At 35.8% G+C, this 25,788-nt stretch overlaps 1 protein-coding gene across 4 annotated transcripts in view; it reads left to right on the top strand.

Moving 5' to 3' along the window:
• LOC106665659 (venom dipeptidyl peptidase 4) overlaps positions 1–25,788 on the top strand; it is a 201,546-nt gene that overhangs the window by 170,384 nt on the left and 5,374 nt on the right. For all 4 annotated transcript variants that reach the window (XM_014392247.2, XM_014392245.2, XM_014392246.2 and 1 more), the window contains exon 2: positions 22,820–23,039. In XM_014392247.2, coding sequence (XP_014247733.1) covers positions 22,820–23,039 — 220 coding nt within the window. The remainder of the gene's footprint in view (positions 1–22,819; positions 23,040–25,788) is intronic.

Here is a 25,788-nt window from a genome sequence, read left to right as displayed (position 1 = left end):
AAGGCGTTATGCTTCCATTTTCTCCCATACAAGAAAATAAGTCAGTCTAGTGGCCGAGGTCCGCCGGTATGGGGTCTCCCTCAGGTACGGCGGGGCGGTGGATGGGAAAAAAGCCTATCCTCGCCGTTTTGATATGTCGGACACGCTTAGACATTTTGCTATCTCCAGTATTTGACTTTAGCTGATATTTATCTCTTATTATCAAATATTATAAATCGTTTTATGTACCAATATAAATAGGACTTCAATTTCAAAAATACTGGTGGTAATTGAGGTGATAAAATGTTGGATATTCACGATATCAAAGGTCAAGTTTGGCGGCCATCCCAAATTGGCTCTATTGTGGGGTATCGTACAGAATAGATCCAGCCTTCAAGAAAAGTGATCATGAAAATTTCTAAATCGTGAGGTTTAGTTAAGTTCTACAACGTGATGAACCTGTAGCTTGGACGTCTCGTATCATCCTCGTACGCCCATCCTCGCTGTTTTGGTCAGTCGGGCCTTTTAAACATTTCTCGATGTCCAATAATTTAGTATTACGTTCATATGTAGCTTTTTGTTATCAAATATATATTGTTTTATGAGCGTAAAAAGAAGACTCGGTTGACAAAAAATAACACACAGGTTTAGCAGAGATGGTGATAGATCAAATGTATTTTATTCACTATGTCAAAGGGCAAAGCTGACGGCACGACAAAATTTGCAGCATTATCGGTCTTCATGCAACATAATGACATTACGTAGAGATTTTCGCTACAGGTTTAGTCTTAAGATCTCATTCGATGTTGGAGACATTGTTTTTTTTATCATCGAGACAAATCCACTTGTGCATGATTGTATTCATAAAATATGTTTTCTATGAGAGGATTAAGGAAGAATGAAAAAATCCATAAAAAAAGGAATTAAGGCTTTTACCTCATATCCGAGTTCGATCTCGGTCAAAGGTCAGCCGATCTATGAGGATTCCAACATGGCTCCCACCATTTTACCCGGAACGTAAAGGCATTCGACCGTTAGAGAAGCCACGATTCCCTTGATCGTGTGCCATTACTAAGCGAGAGAAGGATAGGAGCGAGAGGGAAAGAAGATAAATAGTGAATAAGCCGTGATCAGGTTTTGTACGGCCGGACCGGTGAAGTAGGGGGTGTCCTAGTACAACCTTGAGCCGGCACTCTCACTTGCCATCTTCTCTTTCTCTTTTGAATTCATTTGAATATTTTATAACGGTTCCAATCGTGAACTGTACCGATGTCTCCTTTCCGCTTCCACTTCCTCATTGAAGTCCCACGGTTCAGGGATGGGAAGTTTTGTGGGAAGCTCGCGAAACGGGCATCAAAACCTGTGGTATAATTGACTTCGGTATGGTATCACTCCTATTTCAACACCTCTCATGTCAATCCCTGTTGCGAATAGACACCTCAATTGGTAAGCTGCTTACGAATTATGACGTGTGATTTCTCCACCTTTAGACTTTTGAACATGCCCATTCTTTTGTCCATTTGAAGCACTATCGAATTCAATATAAAAGCCATAAGTCGACGTGTAATAGTATAAATTAGCCAAACGTTTTAGCGCTGACTTCTCGGCTTAATTTGAAACGTACATCACGTTTCTTTTTATAATTATACTAAAGTCTTCACTTTTAAACTAAGTGACTACAATAATAGAATGAACAAAGAAGAAAAAAGCTATTCTCATCCCTTTAAGAACTTATAAAGCCCTATATTTTGTGCTTTCAGTATTTCGTAAGTCGTTACTTAATATGCATAATTTGTTTTGATCCGACAACTTTCTCTTGGGCATAGTGCTGTACCTGTACACTGTACTTGAGCCTCTTCTGCTTCTTTGTCTATGATCTACACATCCACTTACGTGCAATGAATCTGCAGTGTCTCTTCAAACAAAAACCTGTTTGGATTCTAGAATTCCTTGCTTCCTCTTATTCAGCCTTTAATACCTTCGTTTAATATGTAAGGAATTCCTTCCTCACACAGTCTTCTATTATATCTTCTCACCTTGTATTCTGTTTTGGTGTGCTGTGCGTCTTCCTGCAGAATGGTCTAGGTCGTCTCAGCGTGTGGCAGATCTTGCCCTAGAAAAAGAAAGAAGTTTCTTCTTATCATGGAAAAGTCGAGCTTTGCTTTCCCAACGTGTTTGGTCTACCTATTCAGTATGATATGGTATACAAGATAGCACCAAAACAAACGAAGGAATCTGATCGTGTGTTTTTCATTCAAGTCTTACATAAAAGCTTTCAAACTCATTAAAGAAGAACACTTCGGTCTTTAAAGCAGAAATACATGTCATCAACTTTGTGCCCTAAAAATCTTAAAAGAGGTTACACTGGCAATAAATCCTCATAAGATCTGATGCCAAGTAGCTATTAAAGTATTAGCATGTAAAAAAAATCACATCGACCTAGGGAAACCCAACAACCTGACGATATAGGTTCCAGGATATATAGGAATTTTGGTTAACGAAAAAGCAGACACACTGGACAGAGGAGGATCTGCAAGACATATGCCCCGAACCTATACTTGGGATAACAAAAACAAATACAGACTACTCCATCGCAAAATGGATCCAAGAAAAACAATAGAATTGGATAAACAATAGCGGCGCTACATACAGTAAACTTATGTTAAAACGACCTTCACCAAAACTGGCAATGTTGCAGTTGGGGAGGGGTAGATTCAGTGGAGTGATAGGGCTATTAACCGATCACTGGCATCTGAGAAAACATCTACAAAACATGGACATATATAACGATGATCCCACGTGTAGAGTAAGCAATCCCATATCATCTTCGAATGCGAAGCAACAGCTCATGGAGGTTTAACCTACCATACCGGAAAAACCTACGGAATGAAAAGTAATAGTCAATGACCTAACACTAAGGATTTAGTCGATTGCACTGATCTAGGGAAGTAGAAAGGTACTTCAGCCAGAAAGCTGCAATGCCTGGGGAGTTCCATCATCATCGCATAATCATAACTATTGATCTTCCAAGTTATGTTCCTCCAATCTTAATATTTGTGGAATCAGTGCCTTTAATATAGAATTCTCTATCCAGATGAACTTAAGTCGCAATATTTAAACTGGCAAGGTAAATTGTTTGGTAATATATATCTCATGAACCTCATTAACGACTCACTTTCGAGAGGCCGAGTTTTTCTCGACCACTCTTTATTCCTCGTGCTTCGATGGGTCCGTTCGTTTCGCGTAAACTTTATCTACAAATAATTAAGGTTTTTAGTTGAGATAAAAAAGTCACTGGCATGAGCGGGATTCGAACCCACGATCTTCGGCTAGATACGCCGCTGCTCTACCACTTGAGCTATCGTGACCTCGATCCCTCGGACTCCTTTTTATCTCAACTAAAAACCTTAATTAATTGTAATATATTAATTGGTCAAGCGGACCACGAAATTAGTGAATTTAAATGAAGTATACATCACTAAGGCTCTCCGTGGCCACTTCATTTGTCGCCGAGAATACAATCAGATTACACGACATTTGAAAAATGGCAAAAAGGAGGGAAAACTCAAAAGGTGGGGTTGAGATGGGAAGTTGATGTCCGAGTGGATCGAGATCACGATAGCTCAATTGGTAGAGCAGCGGCGTATTTAGCCGAAGGTCGTGAGTTCGAATCCCGCTTGGGACACTGACTTTTTTATCTCAACTAACAACCTTAATTAATTGTAATATATTAATTGCTCAAGCGGACCACGAAATTAGTGAATTTATCTTCAAGCTACGTTTTTGTTTCCGACTTAAATTATTGATTCCAAGGAATTTCGGATTGATATATATTGTAAGATTTCTTGATATCTGAATCATCCTGCCCTGCAAATATATTGTTGTATTTTTCATGGCCTTCGATCGTATCCAAATCATACGAATTTCAAATATTTAAAACAATTATGTCAGAATGAGCGATTATAAGCAAAATCATCATCAGTCATCAATCCCGGACCGCTGGTTTTGTCTGTCTATTTTGACATACCGCCATCCAGCTGGTTGGTATTCTGCTTTAAGACTAAATCTACTCTCTGTAGTACGTTTATGTTTTAAATTTATTTTACGTCTCCTTTTTATGCTACTCCAATTTTTTATGTTCTATAAACGGATTTACTATCCCTAACATCATACAATTAACGTTAATTGATTTTAGAATTTTAAATAAATAAAAAAAATCTGTAATTTTTTATTAATCTTTTTTAGAATTCCTTGTTCTAGCGTCGTGGTATACTGAAAAAAATAGGATTTGTACAATCAAAAAATTTTGTGCGTAAAATATTCCATCCTCCATACGCGAAATAGACGCGAAAACCCGCATTACCGGTCTAAAATATTTACTCCATGAAACTCGCTTATGAATCCTTGGTAAGGGAAGACTTGTTTCCAAATTCGATTCTACTACTTTGAACTCCCGGAGTGCCAGCGTTTTTGAAAGAAGCCCATTTGTACGTTGGGTTCGAGTTCGGGGCCGCTAAGATTCGAACCCGGGATGCTTATAATAAAGAATCGCCGTATCAACTCGTTAACCCTTACGGCCGCCGACATTTTCTTACAAAAGCAATATTTTTTCACTTTTACCAAAATACATGATAACTTTTGCTAAACAATATAATAATACAGAACAATAAGAATAAAATAAGTACAACATAGAAAAATATCCCAGCAAGGACTAAATGCACCTTTATTTGACTATATTCCTTGGTTTATTATGCAATTAAATCCTTTAGACGGTGTTAGATCCTTCCGTCATTTAAACAATCTGAAAGTGTGAAATTCTCAAAGGTGTTGAGAAAAATAAATAAAAAAGCTGACCTTTGAAATCCCATAAAATACTGACCTCTTTCTGGTTCAGACGGCGTTTATCCCACAGTTTTTATTAGTCCGAAACAATCAGGATAACGCTTTAGGGTACGATCGTCTCGTCTCGCTCGTTCACGACTCGAGTCGAGTCGAGCAGCCCCTTTACTCGAGGTAATAAAAGCAATCATCGGACGGGCATGGCCCGGGTTCAAAAGTGCCTCAAGGACCTGTTGGAATGTAAGCATGAGATATGGGACGGAGGTGAGAAGGTAAGTTTTCTTGAGGTGAGCCAACATTAATCACCCGGCCCTAATAGCACCATCCTCGTCGGTCGGAACGGCCGGACCCCGCGTACGGATGAAAAATAACATCTTCTCTTCAATCACGTCCACCAATTAGAAAAGCAATTATTCACTCGTACAGAATGCTCTAACTAGAAATCGAGGTGAATATGATGAATTGCAGTAATTTAATTAAAGGTTTTCCTGTAAACTACGAGCAAAAATATTAACACTAAGTACATTAATTTTCTTCAAAAAAATCTATTCTAAACCTAACATTAATAACCACTAGGTGCAAAAAAAACGCAGAATACAACCTTACAGACCAATGTTATGAGTCGAAATTTTGTCTGTAATTTAAAGTTTAATTGAAAAATACGTTCTAAAGAGAAAGTAAATCGAGGTAGCGTACCTACCCCTAATCGGGCATACCAGCATTTCTAAGGACGTTTTAAAATGTCCACGACATACATGGTCGTCATGAAAAAGCCAACGAAATTTCCTCTTATAAAAAAAATTGCAAATATTGGTGATATGACAAGGCATCCGACAACCAAAATAAAATATTTTTACTTTGTGAGGTGATTAGTGACCGTTAATCGATAATTATTCAGAAATCGTGAGATGCGGTCTGGTGTGATGTAGGTTTCAGAAAAAATTTTCTTTATCGTGCCAACGTTTCGATCTTTATTGAGATCATCTTCAGGGCTCAAAGTGTTTGTCTTCTGTGTAATTGTGCCATTTTTGCGTGTCGTGTTGAGAGTGCCCAATGCAATAAAGATCGAAACGTTGGCACGATAAAGAAAATGTTTTTTTGAAACCAACATCACTCCAGACCGCATCTCACGATTTCGGAATAATTATTTTTACTTAATTGTATTTATCAATTCTTTACATAAATACTAATACATAAATACAACAGTCTGAAAATTGGTCGATTTTTAATACTATAGTACTTAGTAGTAATAGTACTTAAATTAATTAAGTTTTAAGTTGAGATAAAATTGGTCAAGCGGACCACGAAAAATAGTGAATAGTATTTAAAGCAAAATTATTGATATTCTGGATTGAACAGGTGTCGATTGTGTCGGAAGATGAAAAGATGTGTTCGGTAAAAAAATTTTTGCCCTAATCTTTTATGGACATTTCATTTTTCATTACTGCTTTGAATTGTGATTTTTTTTACAAAATGTTACATAGCACTTAAAACAAAATTAGTTGAATTTCTGGGTTGAACACTTGTCAAATCTGTCGGTAGATGAAAAGATATGATCGAGCAAAATTTTTTGCGCTAATATTTTTTTTTTACATTTTCTTTTTGTTGATAGTCTCAATTTTTGTAAACGATTTATTATTTCGTATAAAAATGCTCCATAGTATTTAAAACAAAATTAGTTCAGTTTCTGGGTTGAACACTTGTCAAATCTGTCGGAAGATGAAAAGATATGCTCGAGCAGAAAATGTTTTGAGCTGTTTTGTTTTTTCGAAATTTTCTTTTCATTATTGCTCTCAATTGTGTAAATATTTTTTTCCTTTTTGCTTCGGATAAAATGCTACATAACATTTAAAACAAAATTAGTTGAAGTTCTGGGTGGAACACACGTCAATTTTGTCGGTAGGTGAAGAGATATGATCGAGCAGAATTTTATTGCGCTAATGTATTTTTTGGACATTTTCTTTTTATTAATGCTCTCATTTTTTGTAAATAGTTTGTTATTTTGTATAAAATGCTACATAGCATTTAAAACAAAATTAGTCTAGTTTCTGTATTTAATACTTGGTAATTGTACAAGAGAAGATTGAACAACTGAATGACTATGATGAATGCGTTGCTTAAAATATCTCGCATAATTTTTTAAAGCTAATGTTTTGTCATTTGAACGTGAATCTTAACTTGAAATTGAAGATACATGTTTTCAAATGCAAATCTACCTTCATTTTTGGTGAATTAATAAGAAGGCACACTTTTCTTTTCTTTAATGGTCCTCTCCATCGTCGCTTTTATAAAGTGTCTGACGAGTCAACGTTTTCCTCGGCATCTTGTCACTTTTATTCAGTTTATATGACCGTTTGTTTAAATATATTAATTGGTTGAAGAGATATGTGGTGTTTAATCACATGATCTAAGGTGTGGAACAAAAAAATAGCCTACCCTTGTATTTTGTCGATACATTACAATTGTGTGTTTTCGTTAAGTTTTTTTTAAAAAGCATAAATGACTTTTTCAGCAAAATTTTAATTGAATCTTGTTACTTAATTGCCAGTAAAATTTTAGAAATGATAAATGATGGAGTGGGTGTGGTGTTCAAACCTTTTTAAAAAGATAGTTCCTACTCACATTAAGTTGTTTTGCACGATCCGGATTTCGAGCCCTTTAGCTCATCATCAGGTTGAAGGACTTCCACAACCACGTCTCTCGACATGAAGAGATAAAATTTTATTCCTAGAAATAATGGTATCTATTGACTTTCAGGGTGGACAAAAGATAGCATATCTGTTGTTTGTAAACAAAAATAATACCTAAATTCATTTATGTAACAAGTTATAAAACTCAACATGTTGCTACTATCGATGTAAACGTTTGTAATGGTCTGAGCCAGTTGTTTGACGCTCTCTGAATAATAAGCTGAATAATATAATAATAAAAATGGGGGGGGATCGGTGGCCGCCACGATTTTGGCGTTGGCACGGTGCTCATCACTGTAAGGTAAAGGTCCGGGGTTCGAATCCAGCGGCCCTGCAATCGAACCCGACCCGCTTACAAAGGGGCTTTTTCCCAAAAATACCGACACCCTGAGGGTTTAATCCTTTTTAAAAAGATAGTTCCTACTCACAGTAAGTTGTTTTGAAATGATCCGGATTTCGAGCCTTTTAACTCATCATCAGGTTGAAGGACTTCTACAACCACGTCTCTCGACATGAATTGCCAAAGTGAACCCGCTGATACCTCCGCCAACGCGACGTTCCAATTAGCAGCTCATTTTTTTAATGGCGCTCAATTTGAACGTGCCAAACGCGGAAATTATAACACAAATAAATATTATACTAGTAAAGGGTTTAGTACTGAGGGTTTATATGACCTCTGCTGTTGCGAACCATCGTAGAAAAAAAAAAGAATAATCGTTCCATATCGATTTCTGAAATATCAAGAAACTTAAGAGTAGGAAAGACATTCTTCTTTTTTAAATAATCAAGAAAGAAGAAAATACTACGTCGGCCATCTGCCTTAACCAGCAGGGGAAAACGAGCAATTTTGAGGATCGCTTCAAATTCCTGTTTGACAGCATGGCAAATCGCATCAAGAGCTGAAGTGTCAACCAACGTATAAAAACTTATAGAGGGGTTATAAATTGTGCCACGCATATCGAGGAGGAAAATAAAACGTATACCGCCGCTAAATAAAGTTCATAAGGAACGCTATAAACAGTTCGCCTGTGATTCTACTGGAAGGAGGAATTGAGTAAAATCTTATTTTCAGATGTAAAAAATTAATTACCCTGATGGTTGGATGTATTATTTTCACGAACAATTGAAAGAAGGAATGATATTTTCGAAAAGACAAGTGGGTGGAACAAGGCTGATGGTATGGGTGGAATCGGTTATAATAAGAGACCAGAAATTGTTTTTGTTTCTGATAGAATTAACAGTACGCAATATCTGGAATTAATGGAAAATCAATTAACAAGGATCTCAGAGTAGAGTAAATATCAAGTAAATCACTTATTTTCCAACAGGAAAATGTTTCTGTCCTGGAAATTGTAAAAATCCGTTTTTGTTTTGTTTTTTCAAAAAGAAAAAATCAAGTTTTGAAATCGCCACCTAACTTTCCAGATCCTAATATAATTCAAAGTGTAAAGGGACTTCTTGTCAGGGTTGTTTATAAGGGTTCCAGCCAGTTCCTGAGCAGAGAAAAGATGAAACGCACGATCTAAGAAGAATGGGTAGAAAGAAATTTTCTCAAAACCTTCCGAATCGAAAGCCAACTAGGCTGGAGCATACTAGGTATTAGAACTACTTCGTCATTCCTTTTATTACATCTAAATTTAAATAAAAGCATTCTGAGGATGTGTTATTTTTCGTCCCACCTTAAAATCAATAGTTACATCCATTAGCTTTCGTGGTCCGATTGACCAAATAACATTTTTCCATTAATTAATTTTTATGTAAGGTTGAGATAAAAAAGTCAGTGTCACGAGCGGGATTCGAACCGACAACCTTCTGCTAAATACGCCGCTGCTCTACCACTTGAGCTATAGTGAGTAATAATTACTATTATTTCCAAGGAGTAGAACTTTACTGGCAGATAATGACACATTTAAAATGTAACAGAAAAAGTAATTTTTTTTTTTTAATCAATGGAAAAAATAAAATGTAACATATAACCAGTGCTTACCCAATGGTAGTAAAGGCTATCTTTTTGTCTCGATTATGTTTGGAATGTCATCAATTTTATAAAAATATTTTCACGAGGGTTTTCTCCTACGAGGTTATAGCAACCCTCGGGGTGCCGATGTTTAAAAATTTATTTTTATGTTTATTTAGAAATCGTGAGATGCGGTCTGGTGTGATGTAGGTTTCAGAAAAACATTTTCTTTATCGTGCCAACGTTTCGATCTTTATTGAGATCATCTTCAGGGCTCAAAGTGTTTGTCTTCTGTGTAATTGTGCCATTCTTGCGTGTCGTGTCGAGTTTATTTTTATGAATGTCGGGTTCGAATGCAGGGTTGCCGGATTCGAACCCGGGACCTTTACCTTGCAACAATGAGCGCCGTGTCGTTATGGCCACTGACTCCCTTTTGTTTTTCATGATTGGATTTTTATTTACATGTTCTGACTGGAGTGTTTCTAGATGTTTCTCAGGCCTTCGACAGAACATGGCATGAGGGATTAATATACAAATTAAAATTGTTTTTAACCCAGACCTATTATCTGATTATACCTTAAGGAGAGATTTTTCGCGGTAAACCGTGGTACGAAGACTTCTGAGATGGAAGAAGTTCTTGCAGGTGTGCGACAAGGGTCAATACTCGCTCCGCTGTTGTACACAATTTTTACTTCTGATATGCCCACAAATGGGAATACACTCACCGCCCCACATACGTACATGACATCCTCATATTAACAAGTCATCTCTTCTACACAAGCTTCACTTATGTTACAAAACCACATATCATTAATTGAAAAATGGAGTAATCTTTGAAAAATAAAGTTAAACCCCTCAAAGTCACAATATATCACCTTTACATCGTGAGACTTGTCCTAGCATATACTTATACAATGAACCTGTTCCTCAATCCGACAAAATTAACTATTTAGGACTTACATTTGATAGAAGACTAACTTAGAATCCATGATTTAAAAAAAGGTACTCAACAAACGATATTAAATGCTTTATTACCTACTCAACCGACAATCAAAATCACCATTGAAACCAAAACTTTCGACATACACGTACTCAAACCTATTTTGATGAACGGGTGCCAAGCTTATGGATCGGCCAAATATTCCAATATTCAAAGATTACAAAGCTTTCAATCCAAAATTTTAAGACTAATTATTGTTTCTGCCCGTTTTTATGTGAACAATGGCACACTTCACATGCCAACAGTTTTTTCACCCATCAGAACATATTACAGACGTTTTCATAGTAAATTACAAAATCTCACTAACACACAATACGATTACTCCGCAACCCACAATTACCACGTAAACGTCTGAAAAGAATATGGATGAGAGACCTCTTAAATGATATCATTTTATTAATCCAGAGCGGCTGCCAATGGGTAGCTTTCTCTATTACGCCCGTAATGTCACAAACATAAATTATCCAATCTGCTGGTTGTATACTATGTATGTACAGTTGTCGATACAAATAAATGAAGAAAAAAACATATATTCTGTTTTTAAACGTAAAATCGAAGATTATGATAGTGTAAAACAGTTCTTAAGCTCGTCAGTCTGTTAATTAAGCCAAACCCCTTCTTATGTTTTTAAAGCCAAACTGTGCATGACTAGATTGGCCTATTCAAAGGCAACACGGCATGAAACGGATCCGATTAGCGCAGTTCGTAGGACTGTGAGGAGGACAATTACACAAGATAATTGCCTGGGCAGAATCAATCCTGTCTCCATTGTAATCGGCACATTGTGAGGAAACCTAAACTTGAATGCGGACGCAATTAATCGAACGGACACCGGTCGCCGCTGTCAAGTAAACCACGGCCGGCAAGGGATTCGCTTATTTCCCCCGGCCTGTTATTTTCTTTTAATTGTGACTCCGGTTGGTCTGTGTACACGGCGAGGTAAATATCCAGGATTTGACGAAGGACGGCATTGGGTAAACAATGAATGGCTAATATTTGTCGAAACGACTAGGACGAAATGACAGAGCAAGACGCGTTCGCCGCTGCAACTTCATTTATACAACGAAAATCTTTCCATTTGAACCTAAACCACTTCTGAAAATTTTAAAGAAAATAAATTTATGCCAATACTTATTATGTTTCGGCTAATGACGAAATTCAGCAAATTATGCCGTTTCATCAACCTTTTTTTTAATAAGTCGGTTATCCGATTTACTAACCGTACATAAAAGCGAACATTTTTTTCCCTTCGAATCTGCATATTTTATTTATAGATCGGTCAATATTTATCATAATTCTTGCATTAAATGTCTTTCATTTGACTTCTGGGCTATCTCTGCTGTTGGACTTGAAGAATCCGAAAACGAATCTGAGATTGTGAGCGGTCTATTATATTTATATTGATTTTCTTGGGAAAATAGAAAATCAGCGAAAACAGAAAGAAAATAATCAATTTATGCCAGTACCAGCTTGTTATGTTTCAGCCAATGACCGATTTCAGCAAATTACGCCGTTTTATCAACCTCGTCCTTCGATATGGCGGATATCCGATTTACTGACTGTAACGCAAAATGGGACATATTTTTCCAATCGAATCTGCATATTTTATTAATACGTCAGTCAATATTTATCATACTTCTTACATTAAATAACGTTCATTTGTCTTCTGGGTTATCAATGCTGTGGAACTTGAAGAATCTGAAAGCGAATTGGAGATTGAGAATGATCATTTATATTGATTTTCTTGGGAAGATAGAAAATCAGCGAAAACTGTGAGAAACTAGGATTTATCTTGTGTAATGTGGGTTATTTTCATGTAGTGCCGAGGAGTAATTTAACGCCTTAACCGTATAGCATCCAGACTTGTCTTTCTTTAAACCTATGTTGTTTTTTTTCATCTATTCTATGTGGGTTTTTTTTATAAATTTTTGGTTTTATTTTTATATTTAATTTGTTGGATGTTCGGGAATTTACACTCATCATCAGCATCTGTTGTAAGATGTCCTTTATAATTTTTTGATAAAGGGAATAACCTGGATAATCATGAATCAAAAATTAGAAAAGGACATGTTACAACAGATGCTGATGATGGGTGTAAATTCGTCAACATTTTTCATTAATTAAGGTTTTCAGTTGGGATAAAAAAGTCAATGGCACGAGCGGGATTCGAACCCATGATCTTCGGCTAGATACGCCGCTGCTCTACCAATTGAACTATCGTGACCTCGATCCACTCGGACATCCACTTCCTATCTCAACCCCACCTTTTGAGTTTTTATCCCAACTAAAAACCTTAATTAATTGTAATATATTAATTGGTCAAGCGGACCTCGAAATTAGTGAATTTTTCATTAACTCGCCTTCATTAACGTTGCCTAAATTTTCAACTACTGGAAGTTTTGTTAAACTTTTATTTTGTACTAACAAAACACTACTTTGTGTATTTTTAAATTCTGTTTTAAATAATTGAGTTTTCTTTTTAATATACTTTATATATTGCCTAGATTTTCAACTCCTGAATGTTTTTAATGTTTTCACGTTTTATTAGAAACCAAATAAATTAGGCCAATTAAAAATTTGTCGGATATATTTAAAATTAATTCACTATTTTCGTGGTCCGTTTGACCAATTAATACAAGACAATTAATTAAGGTTTTTAGTTGAGATGAAAAAAAGCTAATGGCACGAGAGGGATTCGAACCCACGACCTTCTGCTAGATACGCCGCTGCTCTACCACCTGAGCTATCGTGACCTCGATCCACTCGGACATCAACTCCCCATCTCAACCCCACCTTTTGAGTTTTCCCTCCTTTTGCCATTTTTCAATTTCATTCAATTCAAATGGGTTCGAATCCCTCTCGTGCCATTAGCTATTTTTTCATCTCAACTAAAAACCTTAATTAATTGTCTTATATTTAAAATGTTCATCGAATCATCCATAACCATCCTTAACCATTGACCTAGGGTTTTCTACCAAATTTTACCACCATTCTTATAATTTTGCTTTAGGATTTGTGCATTTCAATAAAATCGGAGTAAATACATTTATTATTGAATTGGTTATCTGTTTATTATTAATTACTATTTCTAATTTTGTGCAAAGACGGTTGAGAAGACAAACTAGTGTCACGAGCGGGATTCGAACCTTGGCTATAAATACATTTAGCTTTTAAAAAAATCTGTTTGACTACGAAAGACTGTTGGTTAAACTCCTCAAACAATAGGTTCACTTGGAGCATATTCACGCTTGTGGATTTGAATGTGGATTAATATAAGCCCAAATCTGTTCATGTATAGAGTGGAACATACCACTTCTGGAAGCCCAACGGCAATTCCTGCTTTTGTAAGTTACCTCGCAGGTCTCTCTGGGTGTTGGCAGTCCAGGGTAAGACCTGGATCTTATTCGACCAGCCACCGAGGTTGGGCTCCGGGTGCCGTCAACAGCTAGATCAATTCAGCACCCAATGACTGCAGTTCCTCGATTCTACATTCATATTTACATATTTCGCTCAATTAGGGTGATGGAGTGCTAGATATTCCTCCATCATCCTTTACACGTTTTACGTAACTAACCTGATTCCGCCATCAGCCCTCTTGCACTAGATATTCAAGCCAATAAATATATTCACTTTCAGCACACATTAGTTACTCAATACTGTTAATACTACATATAATAAAACAACCCTATTTCCTCCAAAAATCGGAACAGGGGACCAAAAGATTCCCTGCCGTGCTCTAGTACAATTCTTATATTGGGCGGCATTCCTACTCTCTCCATATATAGAGCCAATGACACCCTTCAATTCGGTCACATTTAGCAACTTTCGATGCATGCCGGACGCCTATGCGGGCTTTGCTCAAAAGTAAGTGTGTCATCCGCATACGGCCAATTCTAAGCCGGGTTAGGTTGATCCTTCTTCTGCGATTTGGAGGTCTGGCTTATGCTGTTCTAGAAAAGTATTAACAAGTATAAATATAAGTTCATTTTTAAATAAATTATTTTGCTAAGGGAATCCTGCCGTTAAGCGTTCTTACTGAAGTCTGGGTGTAAGATTTTTCTTGTCTCACTTAGGTACACTTGTTATTTATTGTATTTATTTTTATAAATTTTATAGCAAAAGAAGTGAAATAAATAATAAATTTTACCAAAACGTGTGTTTAAATGTCTGACCGTAATTGTAATAGATAACAGCCCGTCCGTGGCAAAATGATGATGACGCATGTGTACTGAACGAACATTGTATTATAATTTAAAGGGAATAATTTACCATTTCAGACATTTCATATCGTATAATATAAATATATTACATATATACTGGGTTGTGCCTATAAATTATATTTATTCATCAGTCCATTTAATATAATAAATGATAATTTATTGGATAAGGGATAATTCTCTGCACGAGAGGATAATTACAAACATTAAAACCCTGTCAAAACAAAATCCGAGGAATTAACTTGTTAATTTAGATTAATATTGTTTCCATCGCTGTTTGAACTAGTTCGGTTTCTCCTGGAATCATTAGTTAGGAACGGTTGCAGCTTGCCGAGAAGGTAAACATCATATCCACAGACCTCCCTCATTTCAACATCAAACATTTACTTTAGATAAAGTACAGACATACCTGTCAAAAGTTCCTCCTGCCTCCTGCTATCTCCCAACGGAGTCGTAATAAATGAAGGGGAAAATCGTTGTAGCTGTACGGACCTGGAAAGAGAAAAATAACCGTCCCCTCGGCAAATCGGCGATGTCCGAACCGCGAGACGAATGGCAATCTAAGCCGTACATCGCACACGCAACAATGGAAGAAGGATGTCGACTCGATTGTTAAACCCCGGGTTAAAGGAGTCCCACTGCGACTCTTGTCACTCACGAGGACCGACACCGTTAGAGGACATCACCTCCTTCATTGTCGGTCCAGCCCCCGGCTCATTTCGGATTCATGATCCCCGGCTCAATTGATATTCCCTGCCGGAATCGGATTTTTTGACGGGGGCACAGTTTTCCGCCAGTCGGCAATAATATTTCCACGGATGACAGCTGTTGTCCCAATATTGAATATTTACAACGCGAAATCCCATCTGCCCATATCGGACACGCGAATTCCAAATATATACTGCCTTTTGTTATTTCTTCTCGTCAGAAAACCATGATATTTCTATTTTTGAATTCTGATACGATCCACTTTGCGTCCCTGGAGTGATACACGCAGATTTGACAACCCGTAGCAATAAACATTGGAATTCATGTTTTCAATCGCATTTGTTTTTCCATACGGTCAAAAACAGAAAGGGACTTCATTAATGATGAAGAAGAAAATGCTTTTCTCCATGACAACGCCCGACCTCGTTTTTTCAAATAAATGGACAAGACTTCAATTTGGCTGCTCTATCGGGTTGACTACCCACCGGCAATTTGATTAAAAACAAAAAAGGCATAATATTTGTTTGTTTTTTCTTTCTTATACAATAATAACAAAAAAAAATAGAATTGGGTCAAAAAAAGGCGTAACAGTTAAACTGCGGATACAATTATTGATCAGCCTTCAAAAAGAACAAATATGAAGCCAATCAAAAAATTTTTAAAAACACTCAGCATATATTCATATTTATTTAAATGATTAATTGAAGTCGTGATGAAGGGGAAGCCTTCTTTGAAAGCTGGAACTGTGTTTTCTTTCCAATTTTCCTCACCCCTAATCATTATTTTAATATATAACTATGGGTATATAACAAACAAAACTAATGAACATTAGGTGAAATTCAAGCATAATAAATATTAAAGTTGGCTGTGAGTTCCTCACTGAGGTTGGAGTAATCCGAAATGCATTTGAGTGGCATCTAATCCGACGAGAAAGTAGACGGACTCGGTGAGTGATCAAGTGCCGATCATGTTCAACGGGTCAATGTTCTGCCAGGAAAGTTTGTAACTCCATGTTTGACTGGTATACAGTTGAATAAGCTCGGCTATAAGTCAGACAGTATTGACTTTTAGCTCTGTTAATCTTAATGTTATAGAGGGTCAATCCAAGCAACTTTTAGGGCAATGCAATGCCCCCTGATACGTTTCATAACGCGAGGTTGATTCGGCGTTTTATGAGTTTAATAGCTTTAATTTTTGGCCGTATTGTCAGTTTGCATCTTCTGCAGATGGTGTAAGAACTCAAGTTTTAAGTTTTTTGACGATAATATTGACACTCTAAAATCATGGGAGTGAAAGAGTGAAATAAATAAGCAATGGAAAGATGAAAGTTGAGAGAGAGAGAGAGAGAAATATTGAGTGAGTGATATGAATAAGATACATAGAAGAGAGAAAGAGAAAATTAAGTAAGAAAAGAGAGAGAGTGACAAACAGCGAGAGAGATGATATTCAGCAGAAAGAGAGATAAAGAAAAATAGAAAACATATAAAAGAGAGAGAGAGAGAGAGAGAGCCAGGGAGAAAGTGAAATGAAGAGAAAGAAGGAAAGAGAGAAACAGAAATATAGGAAAAGGTATTAGAGATAAGGTAAAGACAGACAGAAAAATAGCCAGTCAGGTAGATAGATAGTTATAAAGATAGATAGATAGATAAATAGATAGAGAGAGAGAGGTAGAGAGAAGGGGAGAGATAGAGGGAGAACCAGGGAGAAAGAGAAAAGGAGGGAAAGAAGGAAAGAGAGGAACAGAGAGAAAGAAAAACGTATTAAAGAAAATGGAAAGACAGACAGAAAAATAGACACTCAGGTAGATAGATAGTTATAAAGATAGATAGATAGATAGGCAGATAGATAGATAGAGAGAGAGAGAGAAAAAAAATTGAGTGAGTGAAATGAATAAGATACATAGAAGAGAGAAAGAGAAAATTAAGTAAGAAAAAAGAGAGAGTGACAAACAGCGAGAGAGATGATATACAGCAGAAAGAGAGATAAAGAAAAATAGAAAACGTATAAAAGAGAGAGAGAGAGAGAGTAAGCCAGGGAGAAAGAGAAAAGGAGAGAAAGAAGGAAAGAGAGAAACAGAAAGATAGGAAAAGGTATTAGAGAAAAGGGAAAGACAGACAGAAAATAGACACTCAGTCAGATAGATATATAGTTATAAAGATAGATAGATAGAGAGAGAGAGAGAGAGAGAGAGAGAGAGAGAGAGAGAGAGAGAGAGAGAAGGGGAGAGAAAGAGAGAGAGCCAAGGAGAAAGTGAAAGGGAGAGAAAGAAGGAAAGAGAGAAACAGAAATATAGGAAAAGGTATTAGAGAAAAGGGAAAGTCAGACAGAAAAATAGACACTCAGGTAGATAGATATTTATGAAGATAGATAGATAGAGAGAGAGAGCGAGAGAGAGAGAGATAGAGAGAAGGGGAGAGAAAGAGGGAGAACCAGGGGGAAAGAGAAAAGGAGGGGAAGAAAGTAAGATAGAAACGAGAGATAGAAAAACGTATTAGAGAAAAGGGAAAGACAGACAGAAAAATAGACACTCAGGTAGATAGATAGTTATAAAGATAGATAGATAGATAGACAGATAGATAAAGAGAGAGAGAGAGAGAGAGAGAGAGAGAGAGAGAGAGAGAAAGACTCACGCAAACAAAAAAAAGCGAAAAAAGAGATTGTGGGAGAGACAAGATGGGGATACAAAGCGAAGAGAAAGAAAGAGATAGAACCACGAAAACAAACTGAGAAAGATAGAAAAACAATATAAAAATTGATTTAAAAAAGGTAGATAGATAGATATAGAGTGTGTGTGAAATAGTAGTATTGAGATAAAAATAGATAAAGTTAAAGAGAGAGAGAGAGAGAGAGAGAGAGAGAGAGAGAGAGAGATTGACAGCCAGAGAGAGCGATAAGCTCCAGGATAATGAGTGCAGGAACTTAGCATTTCCGAAATAGTCGGAAACTTGTAAAACATATAATTTTTTACTCTTTCCCGTTGGTTTGTGTAATGTGAGCCAATTTTCGCTGCATGATTGGCGAGATGGTGAATATCACGTACTTATCAGTCGATACGTGTTTTAAGTCCGAATCCGGCGTAAGAAATTATCGTTTTGTTGCGATTTATTAATGACGGAGTGTTGAAAAACCATTATCGCCGTGAAGAACTGAAACTGATCGTTAAAATTTCTCTATGTATTCATGATTTTTATTGAATGTTATATAGTAATAATACTTTTTTAACCCAGAGGTGAATTGTCGCATATTCCGGTTGGAGAGATGCTCTAAAATGTTCGACACTTAACGGTTCAAGCGGTCAAAGCCTTCCAAACCTTAAATCTCAGAAATCGCCTAAAATCGTAATAAAATTTCGACAATGTTGATAAATGGAGACGGAAGAGAAATCCCATAATGGTCAATAATTGCCGGCCTTTTTCGGCTGGAATGCGGGAGTAATTATTAAGAGACGCATTAGAGTGTTTCGCGGCAATAAAGACCCTTTGAGGACGGATGAGAGGTGATAGGTTTGATTACAGGGGCTGTCTGTCATGAGAGAGACAATGCCTTTCTGATTACAGCCAGCCCCTAACGTCTTCAACAATCGTCTATTCAATCAATTCAAGGCGACTGAAAGACACCATGTGATTTATTAAAGCCCGAAGTACGGGAGTTAATAATTTCGAATCGCTTCTTTCATCTGGAGAATTTTGAGCCGTGTACATTTCCGGAGCTGGTATTTCTCGTTTTATGACAGACAGGTATCACTGACGCCATCTTAGGTAGATGCCTGTCACATCATCCGACATACCTAAAGGATAATCGAATTAACGATTATTCGTCTTTTCTTATGTTCTTCAGTCGAGCAACATTACTAGAAGCGTGTGTGGTGTTTAGTGGCCATTAGCTTATTAAAGTTATTGTTTTCGACGCTTCCAGTCATGATGATTTGGAGATCGTGAGATGCGGTCTGGTTTTAGAAAAAATTTAAACTGTAAAATTTAAACAATGTTTATAACCCAGGCTCTGAAGATGATCTCAATAAAGATCGGAACGTTGGCACGATAAAGAAAATTTTTTCTAAAACCTACGTCACTCCAGATCGCACCTCACGATCTCCAAATAATCATTACTGGAAGCGTCGAAAACAATAACTTTGTATAAAATTCCTATTTTATTGTTATATTTAATCTTAAGAAAATAAAATTGTTTTTAAGGCTAGAATGAGTTCGACTTTCAGTGCCACTTCCCAGCCCTGAAGGCCCTTTCTGGTACGAAAAGCCCGGCTTAAGTCCTAATTTAAAGCTTTAAGCTTCCATCCAATTCGCCGAGTAGGGGTTAAAAAAACCGGGTTAATTTAGTGTGACAAGATTAATTTGAATCCCTATGGTAGACCGCAAATGGTTCTAAGTTTTTTACCTCACGCACAATATTTATTTCGACCCAATGGAGCAAATAAGAGTTGCGCAACCTTGGTCATTTTCTTGTTTACAAAGATGAAAGGCTGTCGAAAAATGACCGACGATTCAATACAACGTACACGTTGAAAATCAAATTGCAAAACAGTTCAGCCTCTTCTGCCCAAGAAATGGCAGAAGAATCCGCAAAGAAAGACGGTGCTATAAAACAATTTGGAAGCGTTGGACAGCGATTGGACAAAACTGATCATCTCCCGTCAGAGTGTTGTTCTTGGTCAGACGTGACCCAAGCTTCGTCCTCGATAAGTGAGTTTTCTCTTTTTGCAGAAATTCTATTGGTCGCCAACGAAAAAGACATTAAAAACGCAAATTAGAATCATGTTTCGTTGGGTTTGGGTTTAATCCGGTTCTGATAAAAAATAAAATAAAAGTATGGATATTTAAAAAAATGAAAACGAGGGAGTGAAAAAGAAGTGGAAGGATGAAATGTCTGTGTGAGATTTGATTTGATAAATGATTTATTTTTACAAATCTCGCAGAGTTAGGTCAATTTGACTAACAAACATTTTACAATTTGAACTTACAAACATGCGCTTCAAGGTGATCATATGTATATACAATAATAAAAAACAAAACAATAAAAATAGAAAATTTAATCTGAATGTGAAACAATAATAATAACCAAAGAAAAATTTACATTAATTTAACTGTAACAAATCAATAAATAAAGAAAATTATATAATTACAAAATTTACTAGATTACGTACGTATAAAATGAAATTTTCACCACTTTATTAAAACTGTAATAAATCTATTAAGGAACAAATTCTAAAAAGGACTTACAAATTTGTGCAAAATAACATACATTGCACTATAATAGTTTGAATACTTGACAGATATAATAAATTCAATTATTAATCATTCTTTGTTAGTAGTTTTACATAAAGTTAGTTTTTTCATTTCTTCCGTATTGGAGGCTTTCTTAATTTCATCTCAGAGACAGAAGGAGAGAGAGGAAGAAAGAGATTGACGGGAGAGAGAGAGAAAGAGGGAGGGAGAAAAAGTAAAAATAAAGATAGATATAGAAAAAAAGATTGAAAGAAAAACAAAAATAGGTAAACAAAGAAAGAGTGAGTGAGTGAATGACAAACGGCCCGAGAGAGAGGGACAGACAGCCAGGGAGAAAGACAAAAAGACAAAAGGAGAAAAACAAAGAGATAAAACGATAAAAATAGTATAAAAACAGAGAGAGAGAGAGAGAGAGAGAGAGAGAGAGAGAGAGAAGGAAAGATAGAAAAAAGAGAAAGACAGACAGCAAACCAGACGTTCAGTCAGATATATAGAGTGAGAAAGAGACTCACACAAACAAAAAGAAGAAAGGGATTGTGTGAGACACAAGATGGGGATACAAAGGCAAAGAGTGAAAAGGAGAAAACAACATGCAAACAAACTGAGAGAAATAGAAATGAATATAAGGAATGATAAAAGAGATAGGTAAATACACAGATAGGTAAATAGATAGAAATATAAATAGAGTGATAGTGAAAAAGTAGGATTGAGAAAAAAAGAAAAATAGAGAGAGGTAATGAGATAGATAGATGGATAGAGAGAGCGCGACAGACCGTCAAAGAGCAAGAGAAAAAGAGAGATAAAAAAGTGTAAGAATAAGAGAGAGAATGACAGACATACATACAATGAGGGGAGAGAGAGAGAGAAGAGAGAAAGAGAGAGACTCACACAAACAACAAAAAAAGCGAAAAAAAGAGACTGTGGGAGACACAAGATGGGGATACAAAGGCAAAGAGTGAAAAGGAGAAAACAACATGCAAACAAACTGAGAGAAATAGAAATGAATATAAGGAATGATAAAAAAGATAGGTAAATACATAGATAGGTAGATAGATGGAAATATAGATAGAGAGATAGTGAAAAAGTAGGATTGAGAATAAAGAAAAATAGAGAGAGATAATGAGATAGACAGATGGATAGAGCAAGAAAAAGAGAGAGATAAAAAGTGTAAGAATAAGAGAGAGAGAGAGAGAAGAGAGAAAAAGAGAGAGAGAGCAACAGACCGTAAAAGAGAAGGAGAAAAGGAGAGATAGAAAAACTGTAAGAAAAAGATAGAGATAGAGAGGGAAAAGTGAAAAAGTGAAAGAGAGAGAAAGAGAGAGGGGGAAGAGAGCGAAAAACTCACACAAACAAAAAAAAGCGAATGAGAGACACGATTGGGAGACGATGGGAGTAGGACAGAAATAGAATCATATTAGAGAAAAAGTGAGAGGTAGTGAAACTACTTGACGAAATAAGCATAAGGATGACAATGAGATCTTTAGAAAGACGAAATATAGAGTGAGAGGTGAAGAAAGGTAGCGAGCGACCACATACACTACTAAATCCTAATTTTGGTTTAATTTAAATAATTCAAGAGCTTGGCAAGATTTGATTAAAAGATATGGTGTGAGATAGGATAAATAATTGAAGCGGAAATTTATTCTTTCTGGTTTTTATGTTTGTATACGTAGGTTTAGCGGATAAAGGACACAGTAAAAAAAAAGGCTACCGAACTTTTTAACAACCTACTTCACTCTTCCATAAGTATTAACACAAAGCGTTACGATGTACACATTGCGTTTATTATTCGTTTCGCCGCAAGATGGGAGTCAATTATTTACATTAGACTTACCCGGCGAGCGTTCTTTGTTCGAAACCCTTTACACAAAAGGAATACATATTTCTATATATGGTATATGAAACAAAAGACAGGCAGACGTCAAGCTGTGAAATACCGATTTTAAAAGGTGGCTAATTGTAAGTGGAATGAAAAGGACTTCGAAAGAACAAAAGTTACGCGTTGGTAAACAGGTACATCAACATGCACAATGCACAGTTTAACAAAAGGCGGTTAACTTTGAAATAACACCCTCCTAACGGCATATCAACAAAATTCCCGTGTCACAATCAAATTCAAATGTATCTGTAATGTAAGCATTTCAAATATAACAGTATTTTAAAAATCTTTTTTTGTTTGGTTTCAGGAGTTGCTGTCGAAAGGGTCGAAAAAGAGGACGACCCTACTCGTCCTCATAGTCGTCCTCGTATTCTCCGTCATCGCCGCAGTACTTTATTTCCTCAAGCCTACGTCAACGCCTCTAAGGGCTCAGGAACCTCTTAAAATGACAAAGAAGGGAATATCCTTTAAGTCCTTCGTCGAGGGGGAATACGTTCCGGGCAAATTCAACGGAACGTGGGTTTCAGGTAATAGACATGTCTACGCCAATCTTTTCCTCCTTTTACACGGATAAATAAAGACAGACAGTACCAACTGAGATCTTTCAAGAAAAAATAAACAAATAAAACTCTCATAAAATAATAATAAATAAAATTATTATTATCATTTTAATACCGGTACTCGATTTCTTGTAAATATCGTAAATCTTATACAATTAATTTTATATAATGCTTAGGTTTTATATAATGCTTAGGTCTTTAATTAATTAATTTTTATTATTATTATTATTGGATTATTAAAATGTAATTGAATATGTGACCGTTAGTCGATGATTATTCGGAAATCGTGAGATGCGGTCTGGTGTGATGTAGGTTTCAGAAAAAGCTAAATTACGCTCGGTCAAATGGTCAAAGCTAACAAAGTAATTTAATTAACGCCAATCGTAGATAATAAAAATTTTATTTTTCGTTCTATTTTACGCTACTGTAATCCGTTTCAAATGCCCCTATTCTGCAGTACAAGTCACTCTTTCTATGATGTTTTCATGCATTTTACAATTCTAAATTATGTACATATTAACATTTTTTCCTACTGTGTGCTATGTTTGTGTGTGTATGTCTGTGTACAGCACAAGTGATGAAATTGTAGAGTAAACAGTAAAAAGAGTAAATTATTATTTTTTTTTAAATGTGTATAAAGTTTTGTATTGGCTTAATTTTTTTAACTTTTTCAAATGTCCCTATACTACAGTACAAGTGACTGTTTCTATGCTGTTTTCATGCATTTTACCATTCTAAACTTGTGCATTTTATATTTTTTTCCTACTGGTTCTTATGTTTCTGTTCCTACAGTAAAAATAAATAAATTAGTCTTTTTTATTGGTTTATAATATGTACATAATTGAAAGAGAAAAAAATTATTGATTTTCTTTTATTTTTTCTTCTTCTTCTTTTTGCCTTCTCTTTCTTCCTCTTCTACCTCTTCTTCTTCTTCATCTTCTTCTTCCATGTCATAGTCATTTATAAACCGACCCTATTTAGGCCTCTCCCTTTTCCCATTAGAAATCCAACTTCACGGGTACCAAATTGTTTACCTGAATATGCAAATGTGTAACCTGATTTGAGTTTTAAAATTTTTACTTCTCCTAGTCGTACCTCGTATATTCCCAGGATATCTATGTCATTCATTGCATTTTCTAGCTCTATCAGTTTATCTTCATTTCTTAACGATCTTACATTTCATGTTCCAATTTTTAAATTGTTTTTGTTCTTGAATTTGAGTTTGGGAGTGGGAGAATGTGGTCTCAGTTTCCCTCAGTGGCCAGTCGTTCTGGGAAACTATTCTATCCTTACAATTTTTAATTATTTGCGTGTTGTTCCATTTTCAATTCCGGGTCTTTCCTTAGCTATGTTGTCCATTCGTTGCTAAGTGAGTTTATCTACTGTTTGTTCACTTAGACAGGCCTTAATTGAATTTTGATTCTCACTTTTTTGGCCTACTAATTTCATATATTTTTTCTTTGTTACATTTTGCTTCATTGGGGTTGGTGAGTTCGTTATTTCTCTTTTCCTTTTCGGGTTTTCTTTTATTACTAGCCGATCTGAGATGAAAAAATCCATTTTTCCCTCCTCTCTGGCCTTCTTCATTTCTGGCATTTGCTCCCTAATTCTCTCTCTCTCTCTCTCTCTCTCTTGCTCAATTCCATATCCTCTGCAATGGTGATTTCGCTACGTTTTAGGTTCTTTTTATTTTTTAGTATGATTATCTTTTTCCTGTATGTCGTTAATCCGATCATTATTGGCCTTATTTGTCCCTCTTTAGCCTGTCCGAGACGTCTCTAATTCTTCTTCTATCAAGTTCACTTTAAGCTTCTCTCGCAGCAGTTTTATGACAAATTGTTTAGTGTCCAAATATCTTTCATTGCATATTTCTTCCACACTGAAAATTATAATATTTTTCCTTTTATTCAAACTTTCTAATGCATTGCTTTTTCTTATGCACTGCCATATTTTTTTTTAATGTTATTCTCCAGTCTATTTACAAATTTTTCGAACTGGCTTTCCATATCTGTGCTCATATCTGCTTTGAATTTGGTTAGTATGCTATTCATTAGCTGATAGAGTTTTTCTTTCTTTGTTCATTATATAGTTTTCTTCTGTGATGTTAAGAATTATTTTTTTCCAATAGTATATAAAATTTTGCATTGTTTAATTAATTTATTTTTTCTTTTTCTTCTTTTTTTTCCCCAACTGTCCCTATTCTACAGTATAAGTGACTGTTTATATCATAATATTTTCATGCATTTTACAATTCTAAATATATTACAATTAATTAAGGTTTTTTGGTTAAGATAAAAAAGTCAATGGCACGAGCGGGAATCAAACCCACGATCTTCGGCTAGATACGCCGCTGCTCTACCACTTGAGCTATCGTGACCTCGATCCACTCTGACACTAACTTCCCATCTCAACCCCACCTTTTGAATTTTCCCTCCTTTTTGCCATTTTATCTCCACCAAAAAACCTTAATTAATTGTAATATATTAATTGGTCAAGCGGACCACAAAATTAGTGAATTTAATTCTAATATATATAATTTTTTTTAATGTAAAAGTTTCAAATTGGCTTAATTTTTTTAGAAGTTGGTGAAACTATTGATTTTATGCGTACTATTCCAAATTATTGGCCATTCTGTATATTTACTAAAATAAATTCAATCCGAACAGAAATGTGCCTGTTCTTTTTGAATTTTAAGCAGGCATAAATTATGACATAT

Source organism: Cimex lectularius, unplaced genomic scaffold, assembly GCF_000648675.2.
Source record: "Cimex lectularius strain Harlan isolate CLEC.00 unplaced genomic scaffold, Clec_2.1 scaffold83, whole genome shotgun sequence".
In the NCBI taxonomy this organism is placed as follows: Eukaryota; Metazoa; Arthropoda; class Insecta; order Hemiptera; family Cimicidae; genus Cimex; species Cimex lectularius.
Note: the sequence above shows the minus strand (reverse complement) of the source record. Positions and strands in the feature narration are given on the sequence as shown.